We start from the raw sequence: 19,655 nt of genomic DNA on the forward strand, positions 1-19,655 counted from the left end.
AGGGCAAGGAGCAAAAAGAGCAGTTGATCAGGCAGAGGAAGAGGACATGACAGATCTGCCAAGAAGTTTAGCTGCCACTTCCCTAAGAGACAAGAAGTGTGAAGCATACAAATAACAGTTCTACATTATGCTGCAGCACCTTAGATACCTTAGGCAGATGCAGTTTAATGTCCAAATGACACAGAATGATATGCTTCAGCTCAATTCAACAACCAAAATTATTTTTAAAGGAACGGATTAACAGCTGACAATTTTTAATCAAGCAGAGTTTCTTGAAGAAAATAGTATTTTTTCCCAAAACCTGTGCTTTTTGTCAAAAAAATAATTTAAACAATTCTATTTCCCAGCAGTTAGTGTTACAACAATAGGGATGCTTATAATATGTTTTGTTTACAACAGCAAATAGTTTATTTGTTCAGTTAATACAACAAAAGCTTTAAAGGTGTTTTAAAATGTTTTCCTTCACCAGCCAAGAGAAGTTCTCCAACCAACAGTCAGAGCTTGTCTTGTGAATCCCCAAATTTGGACACTGGGCAAACAGAGGTAAATTCAGCCCCATATGGCTAAACAATGAAAAGAGGAGAGCTGTGGGGTAACAGTATCTGTTCAGCTAAAATGGGTGGGTTGGGAATCTCTCTCAGGGAAATTTTGCAATGACAGCTACAAGGGTTATCCTGCATTTTGGATTGCTTTAATTCATTTATAAACAAAAATATGCAATAAATTAGTTAGGCATGTGCTGAATTAACCAGCCAGATCTCCAGAGCCCCTTAATATTTTTCTACTTAAGTGTTATAAAATTTTATTATTTGTTTCTGAGGCTTGCTCCGTGTAATGAAGGTGCTTGAAACCTAGGGCCGTGAGTCAGCACCAGATTGGCATAGCAAGATAGAAAATGAGAAGATGGAGTAGAGTAGCATTGATATTATAGAAATGTACAAAAGAGCTGTGAAGAATGCTGAGGAGGATGACTATGGATTATTCAGTGGAAAGTCACATTTTGGTGATTCAGGGCTATAAAGGTGCACACCAACCAGCCTAGATTATTCCGCGTTCAAATGCTGTTACATCCTGCCCTTCCTTCCTTCCTGTCATTCTCTTGTTTGTGGTACCTTATCATGCATGAGTCCCTGCCCTTGCTTGCAAGCAGTAGTTATTCACATTGAAGTCAAGGGGGCTCCATGTAGATGTAGGAATCTGCCTAGGCAAACTAAGATATATCATTAAAGCCCTCATTTTTACATTTTTTTGTGACAAGTGCCATGCCTTGCCATATGTCAGGGGCAGGCAATTATTTTGGGCAGAGGGCTGCTTACTGAGTTTTGACAAGCCATTGAGGGCTGCATGACAGGCAGCCCAGGGCAGATAAATATTAATTTTCTAAATTTTTTAGGGGCCCTGTGGGCCAGATAGAATGGCTTAGTGGGCCATGACTGGCCCGCGGGCCGCATTTTGCCCACCCCTGCCATATGTCCATTCAGCATGGCCTAGCGAAATGAGTCCACAATCCCGATTCAGTCCCTTTAGTGCAATTGTAACATAAACAATGTTAATATCTAGACACCTATCTGATCATACTAAGAAAGCAAATGTACAAGAGACAGAGATGTTTTGAAATATACTTCTCTCTGCTGAAAACACCCTAAGGGTCTCCAGGTGGTGTGTGAAACAGCCCGACCAGATTCTGTACCTCATAAAGCTACTATTTCAGCATGTCACCGTGGAAACTCCTTGGATGGAAGTATATCATCTCAAACATCTCAGGACAGAGGCCCCCCACATCCCAGGTAAAGATTTCTTTTGCAAAAGGGCTCCTTTTGCTGGTATAACTCTGTTGTGTATGTTTGTTACAAGTTCAGCTCCGTGGGCAGTCTTCAAAGGAGATGAGACTAAGAGAACTTTGGCTATTCAGCTTAAATGGTAGCATCTCTGATTTTTAATTTGACATGCCCCTGATTAATGCCTGGTCTTGGAAGAGATGGTGGCCACCACACGGGTTATGCTATCTAATTTAGACAAACCTTCAGCTGGTCTGTTAGGATTGCTCTTAAATGCAATGGGAATGCAACTCTTATATTTGGGTGTTTGATATTTTTTAAAAATTGGACCCTTTTCTCTCTGGCTGGGATCTATCCTAAATTTGGAAGATGGATCTCTTTTAGCAGGCATCAAAGCAAATTCTCTTCCTCTTTGGGAGACAGTTTTTGTAAAATCTCCTTTGTGGTGTTGCTTGTCCACATGCTCCATTAGCTCTTCCTGGGCTGTTGTTCAGTTCACTCACTACAACTTCCTGGGGAGAACAGCTATTGAAACCTTTTCTCACCTTAAAGGGCCTTGACAGAGAGTTTCAAGCTTAGGAGTGTAAAATTAAACTCCTAAACACATATTAGGCATACAAAGATGTGCCAAATTTCAGATGTCCCGGGTTGTCCACAGTTCAGGACTATTTATGAGTGAGTACTCTCTTCTGAAAATTTCACCATATTTTTAGGTGGCTCTATATGGATAAGGAAATCTTAACTCGCTTCCTTTTTTGAAAATATCCTGCTTCACTTTTAGCTCCACTGAGAAATTTCACATCCCAAGTATTCTGTGTTGAAAAAGTCTCCCTTTGCACTTCACCCCTTCCTTCGGGCTAGATTGGGACTTGGACTACAACGATTGTTGCTGCTTATTCAAAATACCATAGTTACTCATAGCATGCAGACCTTTTGCCCCAAAATCAGCACCCAAATTTGGGGTGTGCATCTTAAGCAGGGAAGCTGATTTTATGCCCACAATAGAAGCACCCCACTTCGATTCCCGTTCCAGCTTTGCTTCCTGTTCACAGCAGCCATGGCATTTCTGTTCAGGCAGCTGAGGGAAGCAGTTGACTTTAATGGCTCGTTGTTGTTCACTCCACAGCTGTTAATGAGTTTCTCTCCTTTTAATGGTTCCACTAATCAAACTAACCTTTTCTCTGGAAATGCTGGTGTCTATTAGCTATTCCTGGTCTGTCTTCTCTTATTTCATAGGCTTCTTTGAGCAGTTCCAAATTGTAGAGACACCAGCAGAGACCAGTCTTCAGTGGCAGCTAGGTTTCAGCTGTTGGTTAAACTGGAAAGAGAGGTCAAATCAGCTGAAGATTAGGCTCTGTCCCTGCTCTATGCAGGCATCACTTTGGAAAACCCTGTTTTCCCCTTCATTTCCCCAAATAAGGTGCATGTCTTATTTGGGGGGAAGGGATAGTAGATGAAAGGTTGTGGTACATTTTGTCACCTACTAAAGGGAAAAGCCGTTCTTCATGGATCTGATCCAATTAGGAATCTTTCTGTGGACATGAAAGGTTTTGTACTGGGCCCTATATAAATTTTCTGATTTTATTTCATTTTATTAACATGAGCCAGGGAAACATAAGTCAGTTGTTAATTCTCAGTAAGAATTGTTTTTCTGAATGTAAACCATTTCTTTTATAGTCTGTCACTCCATGAGAGCACGCATATGCACACGCACAACATGCACACAAAGAATAAGGGCGCAGCAGCTCTTTAGACGACAGTCAGGTGATGTGTTTGTCAGGCTCAGGCTCATGGTTACTATGGAGATGAAGCTTCAGACAGGCTTTAATGTCTCTTCATGTACAGAACTCATTGATAAGTTAAAACTGAGCTGAGAGCTTTGGTTGCCAAGCAACAGACAACTCAGAAATAAATGTTGTTTTTTCCACTTACCAAGAACCACAGTATTCCTTTGTCCTTGGACCTAGGGCTGAATAAAAAAGCTACCCTCTCTCCCTACAAGCAGGGGCAATAACTGTCTACCTAAATGAACACAAGGTTTGATTTAAAAAAGAAGAAAGAAAGAAACATAGATTTTAAATTCTGCTTTTTAGAAACTCATGCAGCAAATTTCAGGCTTATCCTGATGCTGGATAATTATCTGTTTCTTAAGTTCTTCATTTCAGCTGATCCTCTGCAATATTAAAATCCATCCTTCTCCTGACTCTCTGGTTCTGCTGTAGAAATAGTCATAGCAATCCAGGCAGGTACTTCACAAAGAGAATACCTCCATCCTTTGGGCTTGACTGGGACTTGGAGTGCATTCCCTGCTTATTTCTTCCCTTGAGTAGGTAGGCAGGGAGAGGTATAGCATGGAGTGGAGTCTGGCCTCTAGCGCTTGCCAGTCTGTGCAGCTCAGCTAGCATTGAGAGTCTAGCTGGACAGGTTTTATTCCTTTCCTTGAGATGCTTCTGGTCTGTCTGAGCTGTGTACCAATCTTTTGTACAGGTTATGTCCTAATGCATACAGTTTTGGATTTTCTGCTAAAAGCTTTACTGTCAGGTTGGTGGGAAAGGGTTAATAGTGTTTTTAATTAACAACTGGTTACTTTCTGTTTATTTTTTAAATGTTTTTAAGTCACCAAAAAGTAGCATCACATGTTATCCTTTCTGCTTTTTTCCTAGTTCATTAAAATATATGAATTTTTAGACTGAATGTAGTAACACATGCTGACATACAGGGTTCAATCTTCAAAAACAAAGTTTTTTTTAAAATAGACCTAAGGGAGTTGTGTAAGGTCCATTTACAGATGCTGGCAGCAAACCAAGCAGTTTTTCAAGTTTTAAATTAACACATTCCTCTAGGATACATTTTTCCTAGCCACCCTGTCTACAAGTGCACAGCTTAGACAGAATTGAGACAAACAGTATTTACTGCAAACCTTTCACTCAGCTACTCACCTAGATGCCTAAAATCTCCATTTCAACTTGTTCAAATTGTTTTCCAGCGAAGCACCTAAGCATGAACGTAATTTTAAACAATAGATTAGGTACAAAGTAGTTGGCAGAATTATTCATAGTTCCAAGTTCAAATATTGCTTTCAGCCCAAGCAGGAGAAGCTGCAGAAACATCTGCTTCTCTACAGATGCCTGGAAAGCAAGAGTGCCTTAAGATACTCTCTTTCACCTGTCAGTTGCTAGTAGAGCACATTGGTCTTGGGGGCAGCATGAAAACTTTTGTATTTGTCTCTCTCTAAAACAACTTCTTAGTGACCAGTGCAGGCATCATTAGCCTAGCTTTCTAGGTGACTGCCCTGTTTGCCGAAGTGGGGCATAGCATAACAAGTTTCCCTCTGTTTTAAAGAACCCTTTAGAAGAGATGGAAATAAAAGTTCTAACCTTTTTTCTAAAACAGACCAGTGTATATTTAGAGAGCAGTGGGTATCTAGACAGAGCACAGGCCTTGGGTAGGGTATTTTCTAAGACTGCTTTTATGTTCATAACAGGATTTCTGTGGTGATCCCGCCATGCCAAAAGTCCCGCTATGCCACTTATTTTGATGTGGCTGTGCTCCGCTGTTTGCTGCAGCCTCATTGGTCAGAGGAGGGTACACAGTGGTCTCTCATGTACTATCTGCAAAGACTGAGGCATATGCTACAAGAAAAACCAGAGAAACCACCTGAGCCGGAGATCACACCCTTGCCAAGACCCCGCAGCAGTTCAATGGTGGCTGCTGCACCCTCTCTGGTAAACACGCATAAAACTCAGGTAAGCAACTGCTACATAAAAATAACCTTGGTACTTCTGCAAAACAGTAGCTGAATTATTAGTAATGTCTCTTTAGTATTAGCTATAATTACAGTGTCTGTGATCAGATCACGTGGACTGTGGACAGTGCCCTTACGCAGATGTCAGAAGTAGTCTTAATGCCTTTGTACTGGAATTCAATATGCAGGTCTGATTTAACTCTATGCTATAAAACCATGCCAATTGCAACTAAAGGAATGAGATGATCAAAGTCTTTGTATGACATTCTGTTTGGAGAAAGAAACAAGATACAAGGCCACCTTCTTTGAAATGCTGCAACAGACTTAAAACACTGTGGAGTTGAAGAAAAGCAAAGTAAAGACTTTCTAGATTGTTACATGCCTCAGTCCTCTTCTTCCTTTCATTGTTCATTTTGCTCTACAAAAGTCAGGGCTGATTTCCCTGCTGCAATAAAGGCCTCTTCTGAGTAGCTGGAGTCAAGACTTAAATAAATAAAAAGGATTTCAAAGAGAAAGATCTGCATTTAATTTCCCTAGTCATTTTTGCTGTGTTTAGGATGTGGTCTCTCTATCCTGTAGACTGGAGTAGAAAATAAATTCTACAGCTTCATTCCATATTGCAGAATTGTCTCTGTTGTAGAACTCTATAGCAAATTTCAAAAAGACATCCTTTTCTACTAACTGTGTTGCCACCTCTGGTAATTTTTACCAGATGTCTCATGTTATTTGCTGTTTTTTTCACCTGCAAAGGATCTCTTCATTCTGTTCATGTTCACAAACCTGCTTGTAAAATACATTTGGTAATTTACAGGTAAATGTAACTGCTTTTAAAATGCTGTGCTTTGGGCATTTGCTTCAGTCATTGTTGCAAGAACTCCTTATCAATCTCATCCATTTTGTTATTCTCTGTGGAATCCAGTCCCTTTTAAACTACTATGACTCCAGACAAAACAGTATTGCAGACAGTTGGAGTTTCAGCTTTGTTTCATGTATTTATCAGGGACCACACCCTGTCTGGGACTCTCTACAGCGCAGAGAGACCTCTAGTCCCTGAATCATGCACTGCAAGTAAACATTACAGCAGACAGAGCATGAGCAACAGAGGCAGATAGGATATGCTGAAGGTTTTTAGCCAGAGAAATGGAAGGAGTCACACTTTTCTTTATTTTTCTGCCTGCTTGGTCTTTCTTTTTCTCGAACTAAGGATATGCAAACTAAGAAATCAGTGTTTTCTTATGGAGCCATGATATAAGCCTGAAAAAGCGAGGTAGTGGCATAGTCATCATGCTCTCTTGATTGACTTAATTCCAATGATAACTTCTGCAATGGAAAATAAAATGCAGTAAGTATTAGGACCCAGTGCTCAAAATGAACAGATTTGAACAAGCAGCCCCAAACTTGTTCTGAGTTCATGGCTCCCTTTATTTAGGGCTTTATGCAGCAAAATAGGTGGCAGAAACAGTACCAGAGTTGATGATATACGTTATCTCTGCTCTTCAATTGTTTTTGTCTTTGTCATCTGATATTAGACACTGCAGAAGAAAGGACTTCTAAGAAATCAACTCAGGGCAGGCAAAGAGATTTAATAAAGAACTTCAAAGTATATAGGAAGAATGTGGGTTTGCCACATAATTTCTTCCATCTCTTTAAACCTTAGCACATTTGTCACACTGACTGCTTGTATGTGATATCAAATTTAAAATATAATTTTACAGCAAATTATTTCTGATCAAATGAGTATACAGTTGCATACAAACACTTCTAGTTCACTGTCTAGTGAACTGAAATATATATTAGAAAATATCTCATTCAGCAGGAAATTGAAAATGTATCATGATCCCTGTTGCATAACAGAAGAGCTACTAAATGGAATACGAGTCAAATGAATACCTTCTTCATGACTCTAGTTGGTGACTCTCGTTGAAACTTGTTTCAATACCAACAAAGCAATATAAAGAAAAACCTGCATTGCACCTGTATGCAGTAAATCCAGCATAGGGGACAGAACCAAGACACAAAATCTCTGCGGCCTTGCAGTAACACTGCAGAGATCAAGAATGAAAGCTTAAATTAAACATAAGACTAGTACTGCTGTAATGACTGGATGCCATGCTAATTTAAACTGGATAACAGTTGGAAGGACACAAAAGGATAACACTTGGAAGGTCACAAAAATAATAATGGGCCAGTAGTTATAGCCATGTAGGAGGATAGCAAAAAAGATCTATAGTACAATCCTCTGTACTAATTTGATCTTTCTTATTAGGCAAATCTTCCTCAGGGCAGACGCTCTGTCTTATGTGCTGTGTAGCAGCCAGCTAGCATGGTTGGACCCAAATCCTGTTGTGTGCTTTTGGCTAACTCAGCACAAGTAGTAGTACAGAGATTTAGTTATTGATGCGCAGTAACAATCTTGACTTAATTTTCTAGGCCTTTTATAGATGTTATGTTTTTCTAGGTTTAATCCAGACTACAGCCATCATAATATACATGTGAACATTTGTAGTCCTTATTAAAATTGGCTTTAGAGTGAATTAGATAATTCTCATTGAATGACGATTAAAGTTAATGCAGACTAGGGCAGTCCAAACTAGGCACTTTAAACTGTATTAATTAACCTGTATATCTCACAGGTCTCTAGGGCGTACTCTTGCTCATGCCCACCACCAGGTGTAGCAAGTGAGCACAGGTTTGTGGTTCTGATTGTGAATGGTGGGCAGTGTCTAGTGCCCCCTGCCACCTCTAATGCAAAAGTGCAGAAATGTACAAAAACCTCCCTGATGGTCAGTGATGAACTATTAACTCTTAATTCAAATTGAAATTCAAATTGAAATTTGATTCAAACTGTGTGATGTGAATTGGTTAACAGAATTTAGAAAACAGTGAATGTGTCTACAAAAGGCACTAGTGTCTACCAGCTAAAAGGACCCAAAGCATTTCATAAACCAAGAGCTTATCCATTGAAATGGCAGCCAGAGATATTACTGAGAGTAGAGGGAACTCAGCACCAGGATTATGCCCTATTTATCGCATTTTTCGGGGTGGTGTTACACGTTCAATAGCTTGGTCTTGCGAGAAACTTAACTGCCTGCATACGTCAGCTAATTTGATTATTTCTGCTGACTTCAACTGGAGCAGTTGAATTTTTTATTCTGCATCAGGATAGTACTTTTATTTACAAATATAATCCTGCTGCAGAGTAAATTAGTTTACTCCAGCCCAATAGAGGTGCACATATAGATATGCAATGTTTACTGCAGAGCTAATTAGTCTACTGCACAGTAAAGTTCTTGTGTAGATGCGCCCAGTATGTACTTGACTCTTAAATAAAACCCTTTTCAAAGGAAGGTAATAATAACTATCCACAACTAATATATACTGGTAAAACTGAGACTCTGAGAGGTGAACTGACCTGCTCAAGGTTAGAAAATGTGTTAGTAGCAGAGGAGGAAACAGACATCAAATTTCCTGACTTCTACCTGCTGCCGTATCTATTGGACCGTCATTCATAATTGATGCCTTTTCTGGTGGTATAATGATCAAATATTTCACCACAGCCAAAATAACAGAAGTCTTGAAATCTCGTTTATCTTCATATGGGAATATTTTTTGATGAAATTAAGGTCTTTCTTTATAGCTGTCTCCTAGCATAGGTGATCTATGGATATAGGATATCTTATCAGCTATTTCTTCTTTTGTTGTACTGTTTTCTTGTGGTGGCTGAAGGATCTCACAATGAAATGCAATGAAGAAGAAAAATCACTCAGCACTGAGGCCTTTTCCAAGGTGTCACTGACCAACCTACGCAGGCCTGCAGTTCCAGATCTCTCCACAGACCTGGGAATGAACATCTTTAAGAAGGTGATAAGAATTATAACTAACTACATTACAGTATCATCATCTATAATACTTAAAGGCCTGTACTGACTCTGTGGTTAGGTTGAATGTGGGATTTGAATTTGTTTTCTTCTGAAGGAAACGTCTATCTGGGCATGTGATATCCATGAATGTATTCATATTTTTTATATGGTCCCAGATTGAAACCTTTACTCAGATAAAACTGCTACTGAAATCAATCAATTTGTTTTTGCTTTTTCCACAGGGGAGTTAATTTTGTGACCAGATCCTTAAAATAATATTAATCAGAGTAGCACCCTCAATTTCAATTAATTTAAGCTGATTTTTACCCCACCAAAGTATCTGTGTCTTTGTTTAAAGCACTCCACTATTGAGGTCCTTAGTACAGTTTTGAAGAGTGTACAAATTAAAATCCCATCTTGTGATGAAACAAAAAGCACTAAATCAAATAAGATTGTTTGATTCCCTGCATAATAATGCAGGAAAAGATATGGGGAAAGACAGAAGACACCGATGCAGGTTCAAGAGCAGTCAGAATAATAATAGTGACAAATGTAATAATAAAATGTTTGAAATAAAAAAGTCTGAGGTTGTTTATAGAAAGGTGTAGATATGAATGGAGATAAACATTAGGGCAATAAATCCCTACCCTAGTAGTCACCATAGTAAAGATCTGGCTGTCAGCTCAACATGAGGTACTCTGGATCTTTAAAATATAGTTTGTGTCAGAGTACCAATATCCATCAGGGCTATGACCAGGCTATGTTACAGAGTTTGAGTGGGGAGTCTGAGGTGGGTCCTAAAGGCTTTTCCTGCATCTGTTTCTGTCCTTTCTCTGTAACTAGTCAGATTCTCTTCAGCTTCTGGCTGAATCTAACCTACTCCACCTCTTTCTTCTGCAGTTCAAGAGCCGCAAAGAAGATAGGGAGCGTGAGCGCAAGGGATCAATTCCTTACCACCACACAGGGAAAAAACGTCAGCGAAGAATGGGTGTGCCCTTTCTCCTTCATGAGGACCATCTGGACGTGTCACCCACTCGCAGCACATTTTCCTTCGGCAGCTTCTCCGGGATTGGGGAGGATCGGCGTGGCATTGAGAGGGGAGGATGGCAGACCACCATATTAGGTGACACTCTCAGCCCCAACTTTGATGATTTATTCTCCTCCAGAATGTTCAAATGATGGCAGAGACTTCTTATTCCTCCACTGCTCAGGTGTTCAGACTGTCCACTTATGCCCTTTGCCCTCACCTGCAGGATTGCATACCTATTACAGAAGTGGCATAGTTATGCTAACTGCTGACCTCATATACTATGTTTATGTCAGTTTGTTTCTGACAAGTAAATGTAACAGGGACCAAAAATATCCCAAGAGAGTCCAACCCTTTCTTACCTGTGGCTGCAGTGGAAGTCTTGCCAGAAAAAGAGCAGTATGCAAACTGAGAAAGGTATTAACAGCATCTCTCTGATCTTGCCCCACTGGATACTTATCAGATACTGTGTTTAGGTCCAAACAGTGAATCTGGCAAGCTTCTAAACCCATTGAACGTGGGCAGCATCCAGGCCCAGTTGCTTGCCTCCTGCAGTGCAGTTTGATGCTCTTTCTTAGAAGTGGCACCCAGTGGTCAGCTTCTCAGTTCTCCCTGGTTACTTTGAGCTCCACACATGAGTACTCCAGTTTACAGTTGAACCCTTTAGGCATATGTGACAAGGAGCTCAGAAGTTTTGCAAAATAACTTCTTCAGTGTCCATATTTATTTGTAGGCAAAAACAGAGACTTGCAGACTCATGAAAAAAATGACTAAACCTCCATTCAGAATTCCTTCCTCCAATGTTTTCACCACTCCAAGAGCCATTTGGGGTTTGCTCAATCTTTTCAGGGCCCTACATCCTCTTGTCTGCCTTCTTAAATATCAGTTTGTCTCTTTCTGATCCTGAAAATAACTCTACTTAGTTTGTTCAGGTCCAATAGTCCCCAGGTTCACCCTAGCCCAGAAAGAGCACTCCTTTTTTAACAGCAGTTTCTAATATCTTCTTATGTCTCTTCAAACAACATGGGAAGAAACCTGCTTCCTTTATCTTGGTCAGTCTCTTCAGTATATCTGTTGTTTTATCAAGGAAGAACCAGTCAACATTAATGGCTCTTTTGGTAGTCCTGTAGCAGCTTTGTGAGCCATTAATATTGGGTGGCCAGGTCTGGGGCCACTTGAGGAACTGAGGTACCAAGCAGGTTCAAGAGAAATGAGCAGAATCTAGGGAGAAGCCAGGAGATGAGTCTGAGAGCAAGGTATAGGAACAAGCTGAATCAGGAAATCAGGAGATAAGGTAGAGAGAGGAGTCAGGAAGCAAGCCAGGTCAAGAACCCGGGAGATCAAACAGAGAGTGGAGTCAGAGCACAAGTTGGAGGAAACAGCAAACTGGTCTGTGATCAGCTTAAGCCCTGTTGTAAGGACCATTTCCTGTTTCTGCTCAGGAGCTTTTATGGGGGAAGGTGAGTCAGCTGACCCTGACTGCCCACTTTGGTGACTGGAAGTGGGCAGAGGGCTAGCCCCTGATGGAAGCTTCAGGCCAGCATTGCTCAGTCTGGGTGGTCAACTGTGGGGTGGCCAGCCAGGATGAGTGGCTGTGCTGCCAGGCTGAGATCACAGACTGACAATGAGTGACATGTAGCTGAAGGAGTTGTCACTTTTCTGCTTTCCCTTGTTTCCTAAACATGAATTCAGTAGCCTTCCATAGCTGCATATAACCAAAGTCTGCAATGTGCTTGCTTGACATAAGTGATTGTACCTATTTTTTTGGTTCGTAGGGACTGGAGGGCACAATGATGGGCTGAGATCAAATAGGGAGTGAAAACACAGCTGATTGTTAGATAGCATTTTTTGAACAAGCAGCGTAAAGGAGCTCATTGATTTTTTTTTTTAAGTGTCAACAAAGGGGACAATAGAGTTCTGGCTCCATAACAGAGCAGCCAGTTGTAGCAGTTTGTATGTGTTGGGGGAGTGGAGAGGAAGGGCATGAGGAATAATGCAATGTAGGATGTGTGGAGGATTCACCAGACCCGTGTCACAGAAAACTTGGTATCCACACATAACACTGAACCAGTCCAAAATAGCACTTGATTATCTAGGTACTCTTTTAAACTAGGTCTGGTTCTAAGTGGATTTTAACCAGTTTAACAGGATTGTATGTCTGTCCACTTAAGGTTTAAACTGCATGTAAGCTGTTCTAAATATGTGTATGCATGACAAGAGAGTATACAATATGTGACACGATCCATGGCAGCAGACGTAATAAACATTGTGGATTAGAGTTGTCCACAGAGTTAATAAAAAACAATCAGAATTCATAAGTTTGTAGGAAGGCAGACTTCCCAGGCCATCACGTAATTATTTCACAGTTTAGTTGTTCTGCTTCAATTTTTTTTCTGATGGTCTTAGATTTGTACTTCTTTCAACAAACCCCATCCTCCTACTTCAGTTTCCATTGCAGAGACTCCTAGAGCAATCCTTACGCTTGGAAACTGAGGAGCAGCTCCTATTCCATGTTCTAGGTGTGTACATGTGAGCCCATTCCATCCTACTTAAACATCTACCAGACTGTTGTCACATTTACTTTTGTAACATATTGTCATCCTTGCCTTAAAATTGTCACAAATAGCAAGTAGAAGAAGACATATTCATCTTTGTGCTTTGTGGTTTTTCAGGGACTTGAGCAGGGTTGACTACTTAGATGCTGAATATGTGGAAAAGAATCTGGCCTTGAATGTCTATTTCTTATGCTGTCTATAGGAAAGTTTACCAGACGGGGAAGCTCTGACACACCTACGGAGATGGAGAGCCTGAGTGCTAGGCATTCACACTCTCATCATACTCTCGTCACTGATTTGCCTGACCACTCAAACAGCCATGGAGAGAATACAGTCAAAGAAGGTAAATTAAGTACAACTAGAGCAAATGTCTCACTGAGGTATTAGCTGCAAGGGGCTGAGATGATGTTGGCATTCTCATTTAATGAATATTAGGTTAATCTCACTTTACACTTTCTGTTCTTCTATACATCTAATTATTTATTTACTTGGGATAATCATAAATGTCTTTTAGACTTATCTAGTAGTTTCACTAAAGAATGTTCAGCCACCTCTGGGATGGCAAACAACGTCTTTTTAACAGTGCACAACATCATGGCACAAAAATGTAGGGTTAGAAATCAGCAGTAATGGGTTTTATTATTATTGTTACTATTATTATGCATTTTCAGTATTTGCTTTTCTTAAACTTCCAACTGTTGGAATTAGGAGACTTTGTGAAAATCTCAGTTTGCACCTGGTATAAATAAATTTCCTTAACCCTGAGATGGTCGTGGAGAAAAGCTTTAAACCTTGTAACAATGCAAACCCTAAAGACTCAGAAATCAAAAGGCAAACAACAAGAGCTCCAAGACTAGAAGAAAGGAAAGGATCCATGTTTTCTTGGAACCTGACTTAACATTTTGAATGGTTTGGCTTGGCAATTATGGAAGTTAATCAAATTGCAGTGTCCTGCCAAACTACAAAGGCAATGAAGATGGGCAGATTATAATTGCTCTTATCAGCATATGGCCAGACCATCAGCACTATGCTCCTGCTGTTTCAGTAAGGGAAGTGACTACCAACAGGACAAAAGCATTGTCACTTTTTTCTAGGTATGCAATTTTAAAAGCACTACAAGACAGCTCAGCCTTGTAAGGAAGGTGCTGTTAATAAAGAGCTATTCTATTGCCTTGATGGCAAAATCAAGCATGGGGAACTGCTGCTTTCCTTTTAACCAGATGCAGAAAAGATTTAAAACTCACATTTATCTATTTGCTGTACAGTATCTTCATTATTCCCAGTGCATGAACTATTCACAGGTTTTAATAAACATAACCCCACAGCACCTCTTTGTTGTAGGGAGATGATTATTATTCCCATATTACCAAGGGGAACTAAGATGCACAGAGGCTAAGGGCTTGATTTTTAAAAGCTTTAGGTACCTAATTACCTTTAAAATCTGCCCCTAAGTGATTTGCCTAAGAGTCTTAAGGAAATTTCTGTCAGAGAAGGAAGGCAGACAAAAATCCCAAGCTAGGTCCCAAAATTGCTATTTTACATTCTTCCTGTGAAACCCTTTGACATTCAGAAGAGAAGGGGCTGTTTTTGTATACAAATGTTTAGGTCAATGACCACTCTCAGTAGTACTGGTGATGTATGGTTCACCTTAAGGTGAGAATGTATCACACTATCAAAGATCTGTGTTTTTTTATTAGCATGTGTTCAGCTAGCCACTGTATCTGTTAGGGGTAGCAGCTGTCAGAGTTTTCAGAAAAGAGTAAAATAGTCTAGTCAAACAATTTCCAAATGTGGAATTCTAATGGCATCTTACACCGAAATTTTGATGGGAGAAAATAAAGGAGGATGAAGTGTTGGTGAAAATGTTCTCCAAAAGGTTGACCCATTTTTGACCTATTTCAGGATAAAAATAAGTTTTTAATTAATGGGAGGAAATAATGTGGCTTTCAGCAGCTGATCTGAGTTACAGGCCACACTGGACAATTTTGCCCCATAGAGAGCTCCAGCTACACAACACTTCTTACTGCATAGATACCAGACCTCAGCTGCAACCAAGTGGTTTTGGGCATAACCACTAAGTACAAAGCCTGAGTAACAGAAAGCTATTCTGTTCCTAAAAAACCCCTGCTGCATATCCTTGGCCTGATGTAATATGTAACAGGGAGCCAAAGACCCCTGCTTCTTAATGGGGAAAGGATTGCAGGCTAGCTCTTGCTGTATAGGCAGGCAGCTGAGCCAAAGCTAGCTGCATTGTAAAGAGCTGGATCAGGGGTGCAGATTTCAAAGCAGCTGAAAAATAAGGGCTGCAAGCAGCAGAGTTAAGTTGCAGCAGGGAAGGGTGGGCTGTCTATTAAGCAAAAGGAAAACCCCCTGTGCTTTATTAGGGAGTCACCTGACCAAAAGGGGCAGGGCTCCAGAGCATGTAAACCCAGTGCCTGGAAGAAGGCAGGTAGTCTGATGTTGTAGGAAGTTCCTAGGAGAGAGGTGCTGCAGGAGATACCCTGGCAGGCTCCCAAACCACCCTCAGATCTGGGGGGAGGGGCATGTCTGAGTTGGATCCCGAGTTGGGAAACAGAGACAAGTGGAAGCTGGAGGGGGACCTAAAACCTGACCCCAAAAGCAGATACACTTGGTCTCAGAAGGCTAGTGCCTGAGCCCAGAGGGATGATAGGGGCCACATAGTGATTGATGATAAGGCTGGGATTGAGGTGCCAACCAGTGTGGGTGGGCCCAAGCTTACAAGTCTGCAGCTAGAGTAACCAGCAGGCCGAAGTCAAGACAACCAAAGCCTGTACAAACCAGTGTGGAGAAGTCTGGAGTGTCATCTGGAAGGCATGGGTATGGCTATAGGGGAAAGCAGAGGCTATGAGCATGGCCCATAAGGCGCCTGGTGCTCTATCGCATTAATAGGGCCAGAAGGGCCACAACTGAGTGCCCAAGTGGCAAATTTGCAGTGGACTGGACCCACTCTGAGACCTTGGGGCAGCCTCCCAAATGCTTTGAGCAATATCAAGGCAAAATAACTGGGAAGGGTACCCCAAGGGGCCAGAGCAGGGGCCACATGTGCACCAGAGGGTGTCACAGTCACCCCTAGGGCACAGGTCCTGTCATAAATACCTATCTTTTTTTCAGTGGTTTTGGCCAGAGGAGTTGCATCTCTTTTTTCTGGATGGCACTGCAGCAAACCAACCCCCATCTAATTTTACTGGAACACTGAACACATTGTTCAGCTGCCCCACTAGGGTCAGCTGAGATGTAGATGTGGAGCAAAGTGTCATCTGCTTACTGAAGGCCCCATGTCTGCTCTAATCTTCCTGGTGGCTTCCTGTTCCACTGAACCAGAGCATACCCTTCAGAGCCCTCTACAAAAGCCATGGGGGGCATACACAACACTCAGTAGACTCCTGTTCTTTCTATTTGTAGTTCATTTGGTCCCCATCATTTCAAATAAAGGGCTGAAACTAAATCACATGACATTAATTTTAAGCTTGAGTGCTATGGTCCTTAACAAAGCAGCTGGGCACCTGCAACAACAGGAGACTTGGGGACAGCAGCAAATTCTGGGTGGTGCCATGGCACCACTGCAATCATGCAGCTGCAAGAGCAGCTGATATTTCTATGCCCCCCACTCCTGGACTTGATGACCAATCAGTCTATGCTAGTTATGCTATTGCTGACTCATGGAGACATAAGGAGCTTTCTGCTGGTATGTTGGTATACCAGCTTGTTGAATGACATAAACTAAGCTGATGAAAGCTGGATTCTATCAGCATAGTGTTTAGATCAGACTGAGCTGTCTGGTGTCCCCATCTGGGGGGGAAGAAGGCAGATTTTTTAAGGTACACTGGTGTCTCCAGCCCTACAGCAAGGGCATAGCTGCTGTTGCACTGAGTGAGAAGATGCAGACATTGATCCAGTCCCCCTTGCTCCTGCAGCAGACAGAGAACATAACTTCACCCCTTCTGCCTTCCTTGTAGAGAACAGCAAACAACTCCCAGTGCTTCCAGAATGCCAGTGGTCTGCGTCTGCCATTCCCAGCATATGGTTACATCTCTATATTGTAGTTGCCTAAGTTGGAGCACTCCAGGCCTGATTTTATAGCACCTGTACAAATAATCCCATTGACCATTTTGAGGCCACAAGGACACAACCTATAGTAAGTGACGCTGTGTTGTGCAGCCATAATTCCCTCTCTGCTCTCTGTTTGCTGCAGTTGGGAAATAATTTTCTGCTGACTTATGTCCATCCTTGCAGTGCCTCATCTCTGCTTGTTGGTGCATTGGAAAGCAGAGACCGTGCTTTGATTAGGCCCTACCCACATGATCCAGGGGAGTAATAGGCACTTACATGTAAGGTGTAAATGATGAATGTTTATATTCTCCCTTATCTCCACAGACCCACAAACCATTTAGCTCTTGGTCAATAAGTCATATGGTAAGATAATACAAGTAAAGATACAGTACAGGATGTCATTTTATTTCCCTAGGTTGGGAACTTTGTTCTGTATGTGTTTTTTAAAATCGTCACCTATACCTGAAGTAATAAGTAATGGCTACATGTTCTGAAAAATATGGACTTTTTTTAAATGCATCTTTAAAAAGAATTTTCCTCCATAATCTGGTCCTGATAAGGTTCATGTGACTTCCAGGGTGAAGAATGTTTTATTGATATGCCTGAAGACTGCTAGAGAAGAATAAAGTTCCAGATATTGATTTGTGCAAACTAAACTGCTCTGAAAAACAGAAAAGAGAAAGCTGGTTTATTTGAAATTAGAATTAGATGTTCCTTTTTTGATGTCCCAAAAGCACTGGCTACCTATTTTAACACAAAATTAAAGATCAGCCTCTAGAACAGCAAATTAATAGGACCAAAATCCCTTAGGCCATGTGTACGCAGTAAAATTACCAGGTAGTGGCACCTCCAGACATGTCATGCTGCTTGCCATATGCTGCCTTTTACCCGGAAGTATTGTAACCATGTCTGTGAGATGTCATAAATGGGCTATTTAGCTCTGCCACTGACAGTGGTGCTAACTAACTCACCTGGAATGTTCTTCAGATACTCCAGTGGAGACATTGAGCCTGCAAAGTGGATCTACAGCACTTCTTTTTTTCACAGCCCCTACTTTAGGGATATTTCAAAGAATTTATGGGAAGTGTCTGAGACACACTTTTCTCCAGCTATTTTCTGTTGAGATAATGACACCTAGGGGATTGTTTCAAGCTGCTGCAATTTTAATCTACAGTTCTAATTTTGTGCTGAGGACCAGAGATAGAACTTCAAAAAGAATGAAGCTACCTTTGGCTCTCTTCATTTCAGTGCTGTACAGAATTCAGGAAAGAAAGACAGCCTTTGTGAAAACCCTTGTAAAATGCCACAATAGCCACAGCCTTAATTTTATAATTGCATCATTAGAATCAAATTGCCAAGACACATATTTTTTTTTCTTGCAGTACGCTCCCAAATCTCCACCATTACAGTGGCAACTTTCAACACCACATTAGCCTCATTTAACGTGGGCTACGCAGATTTCTTCAGTGAGCACATGCGAAAACTCTGCAATCAGGTACCTATTCCAGAGATGCCCCATGAACCACTGGCATGTGCCAACCTCCCACGGAGTTTGACTGACTCCTGCATCAATTATAGCTGCTTGGAGGACACAGATCACATCGATGGAACAAATAACTTTGTCCACAAGAATGGAATGCTGGATCTTTCGGTAAGTGAAAGAGTCGTATATCTCTCTTCTACCAACATAGCTGTGCCACTGAGCTAACCTTAGAGATGAGGGGTGTGCCTGTTTTTTTCCCCACAATCTCTGTATGTCTGTCTACTTCCAGCAGTGCCTGAAGGTCATTTAGAAAGTACAATAAGGGTACATCTAGTTAATGCACCTTCTCTTAGCTTTAATAAGAGTAATGCAAGAACCCCTGGAGGGGAATATACCCATAAAGGTTTACTGAAAACTAGGGAAACATACACATCGTAGCAGAAAGCTTTCTTTCTCTATTTCTTCTCATTTATGATTCTTTCCTCTCAATACCAAGAGGTTGTGAAATATTTAGAATCACAGAATTTCTCAGCTCCTTCCTCTGCCCCCACTGCAATAGATCCTAGCAAAAAAACCGCAACCATTTCTGTCTACTTGACAGGATGATATAAATCTTTCACATTTAACAGAATTTAGTCAAATTAAAATGAAAGGAAGTAGCTAAGCCCCAAGGCATTTGCCTTGCAAAACCTAATATTCTTTAGTGATACTATTATTTAGTGCTTCTAGTATTCCCTAGCAGCTCCAGCCAAGCTCCCTGAACACTTCTATAAAACAGAGACTTTATCCCCATTCAGACTACTTGTTCAAACTCCCACATACTGTGATGCCTACAACAACTTGGCAAGAGTTGACTTATGTGTGCAATGAAATCACTGCCTCTCATATTGACCAAAGTCATCTCTCTTATTGCCCCATAGTGGTCTGTTTCCAATCCATTGTTTTTGTCTTATACCTAGAGCAGAGACTTTTGGGAGCAGGGACCATCTTTTTGTTCTGTTTACACAATACCAACCACTTGGGGGTTCTGGTCCATGGGTCCAGCTCCTAGGTACTATAATAATATTCATAATAATTAGTAATAAGAAGAGGAGAGAAAATAAATCTGACCAAAATGCATTGTTTTCACCTTTCTA

General features: G+C 41.1%; 1 protein-coding gene across 2 annotated transcripts in view; it reads left to right on the forward strand.

The window, feature by feature from the left end:
* Positions 1 to 19,655, forward strand: part of UNC80 (unc-80 homolog, NALCN activator) — a 195,195-nt gene that overhangs the window by 21,745 nt on the left and 153,795 nt on the right. For both annotated transcript variants that reach the window (XM_019553643.1, XM_019553642.1), the window contains exons 6-12: positions 470 to 543; positions 1,648 to 1,787; positions 5,263 to 5,524; positions 9,250 to 9,384; positions 10,284 to 10,506; positions 13,168 to 13,308; positions 18,419 to 18,687. In XM_019553643.1, coding sequence (XP_019409188.1) covers positions 470 to 543; positions 1,648 to 1,787; positions 5,263 to 5,524; positions 9,250 to 9,384; positions 10,284 to 10,506; positions 13,168 to 13,308; positions 18,419 to 18,687 — 1,244 coding nt within the window. The remainder of the gene's footprint in view (positions 1 to 469; positions 544 to 1,647; positions 1,788 to 5,262; positions 5,525 to 9,249; positions 9,385 to 10,283; positions 10,507 to 13,167; positions 13,309 to 18,418; positions 18,688 to 19,655) is intronic.

The sequence above is a fragment of the Crocodylus porosus genome, unplaced genomic scaffold (assembly GCF_001723895.1).
Source record: "Crocodylus porosus isolate Cpor-Errol unplaced genomic scaffold, CroPor_comp1, whole genome shotgun sequence".
Lineage (NCBI taxonomy): Eukaryota > Metazoa > Chordata > Crocodylia > Crocodylidae > Crocodylus > Crocodylus porosus.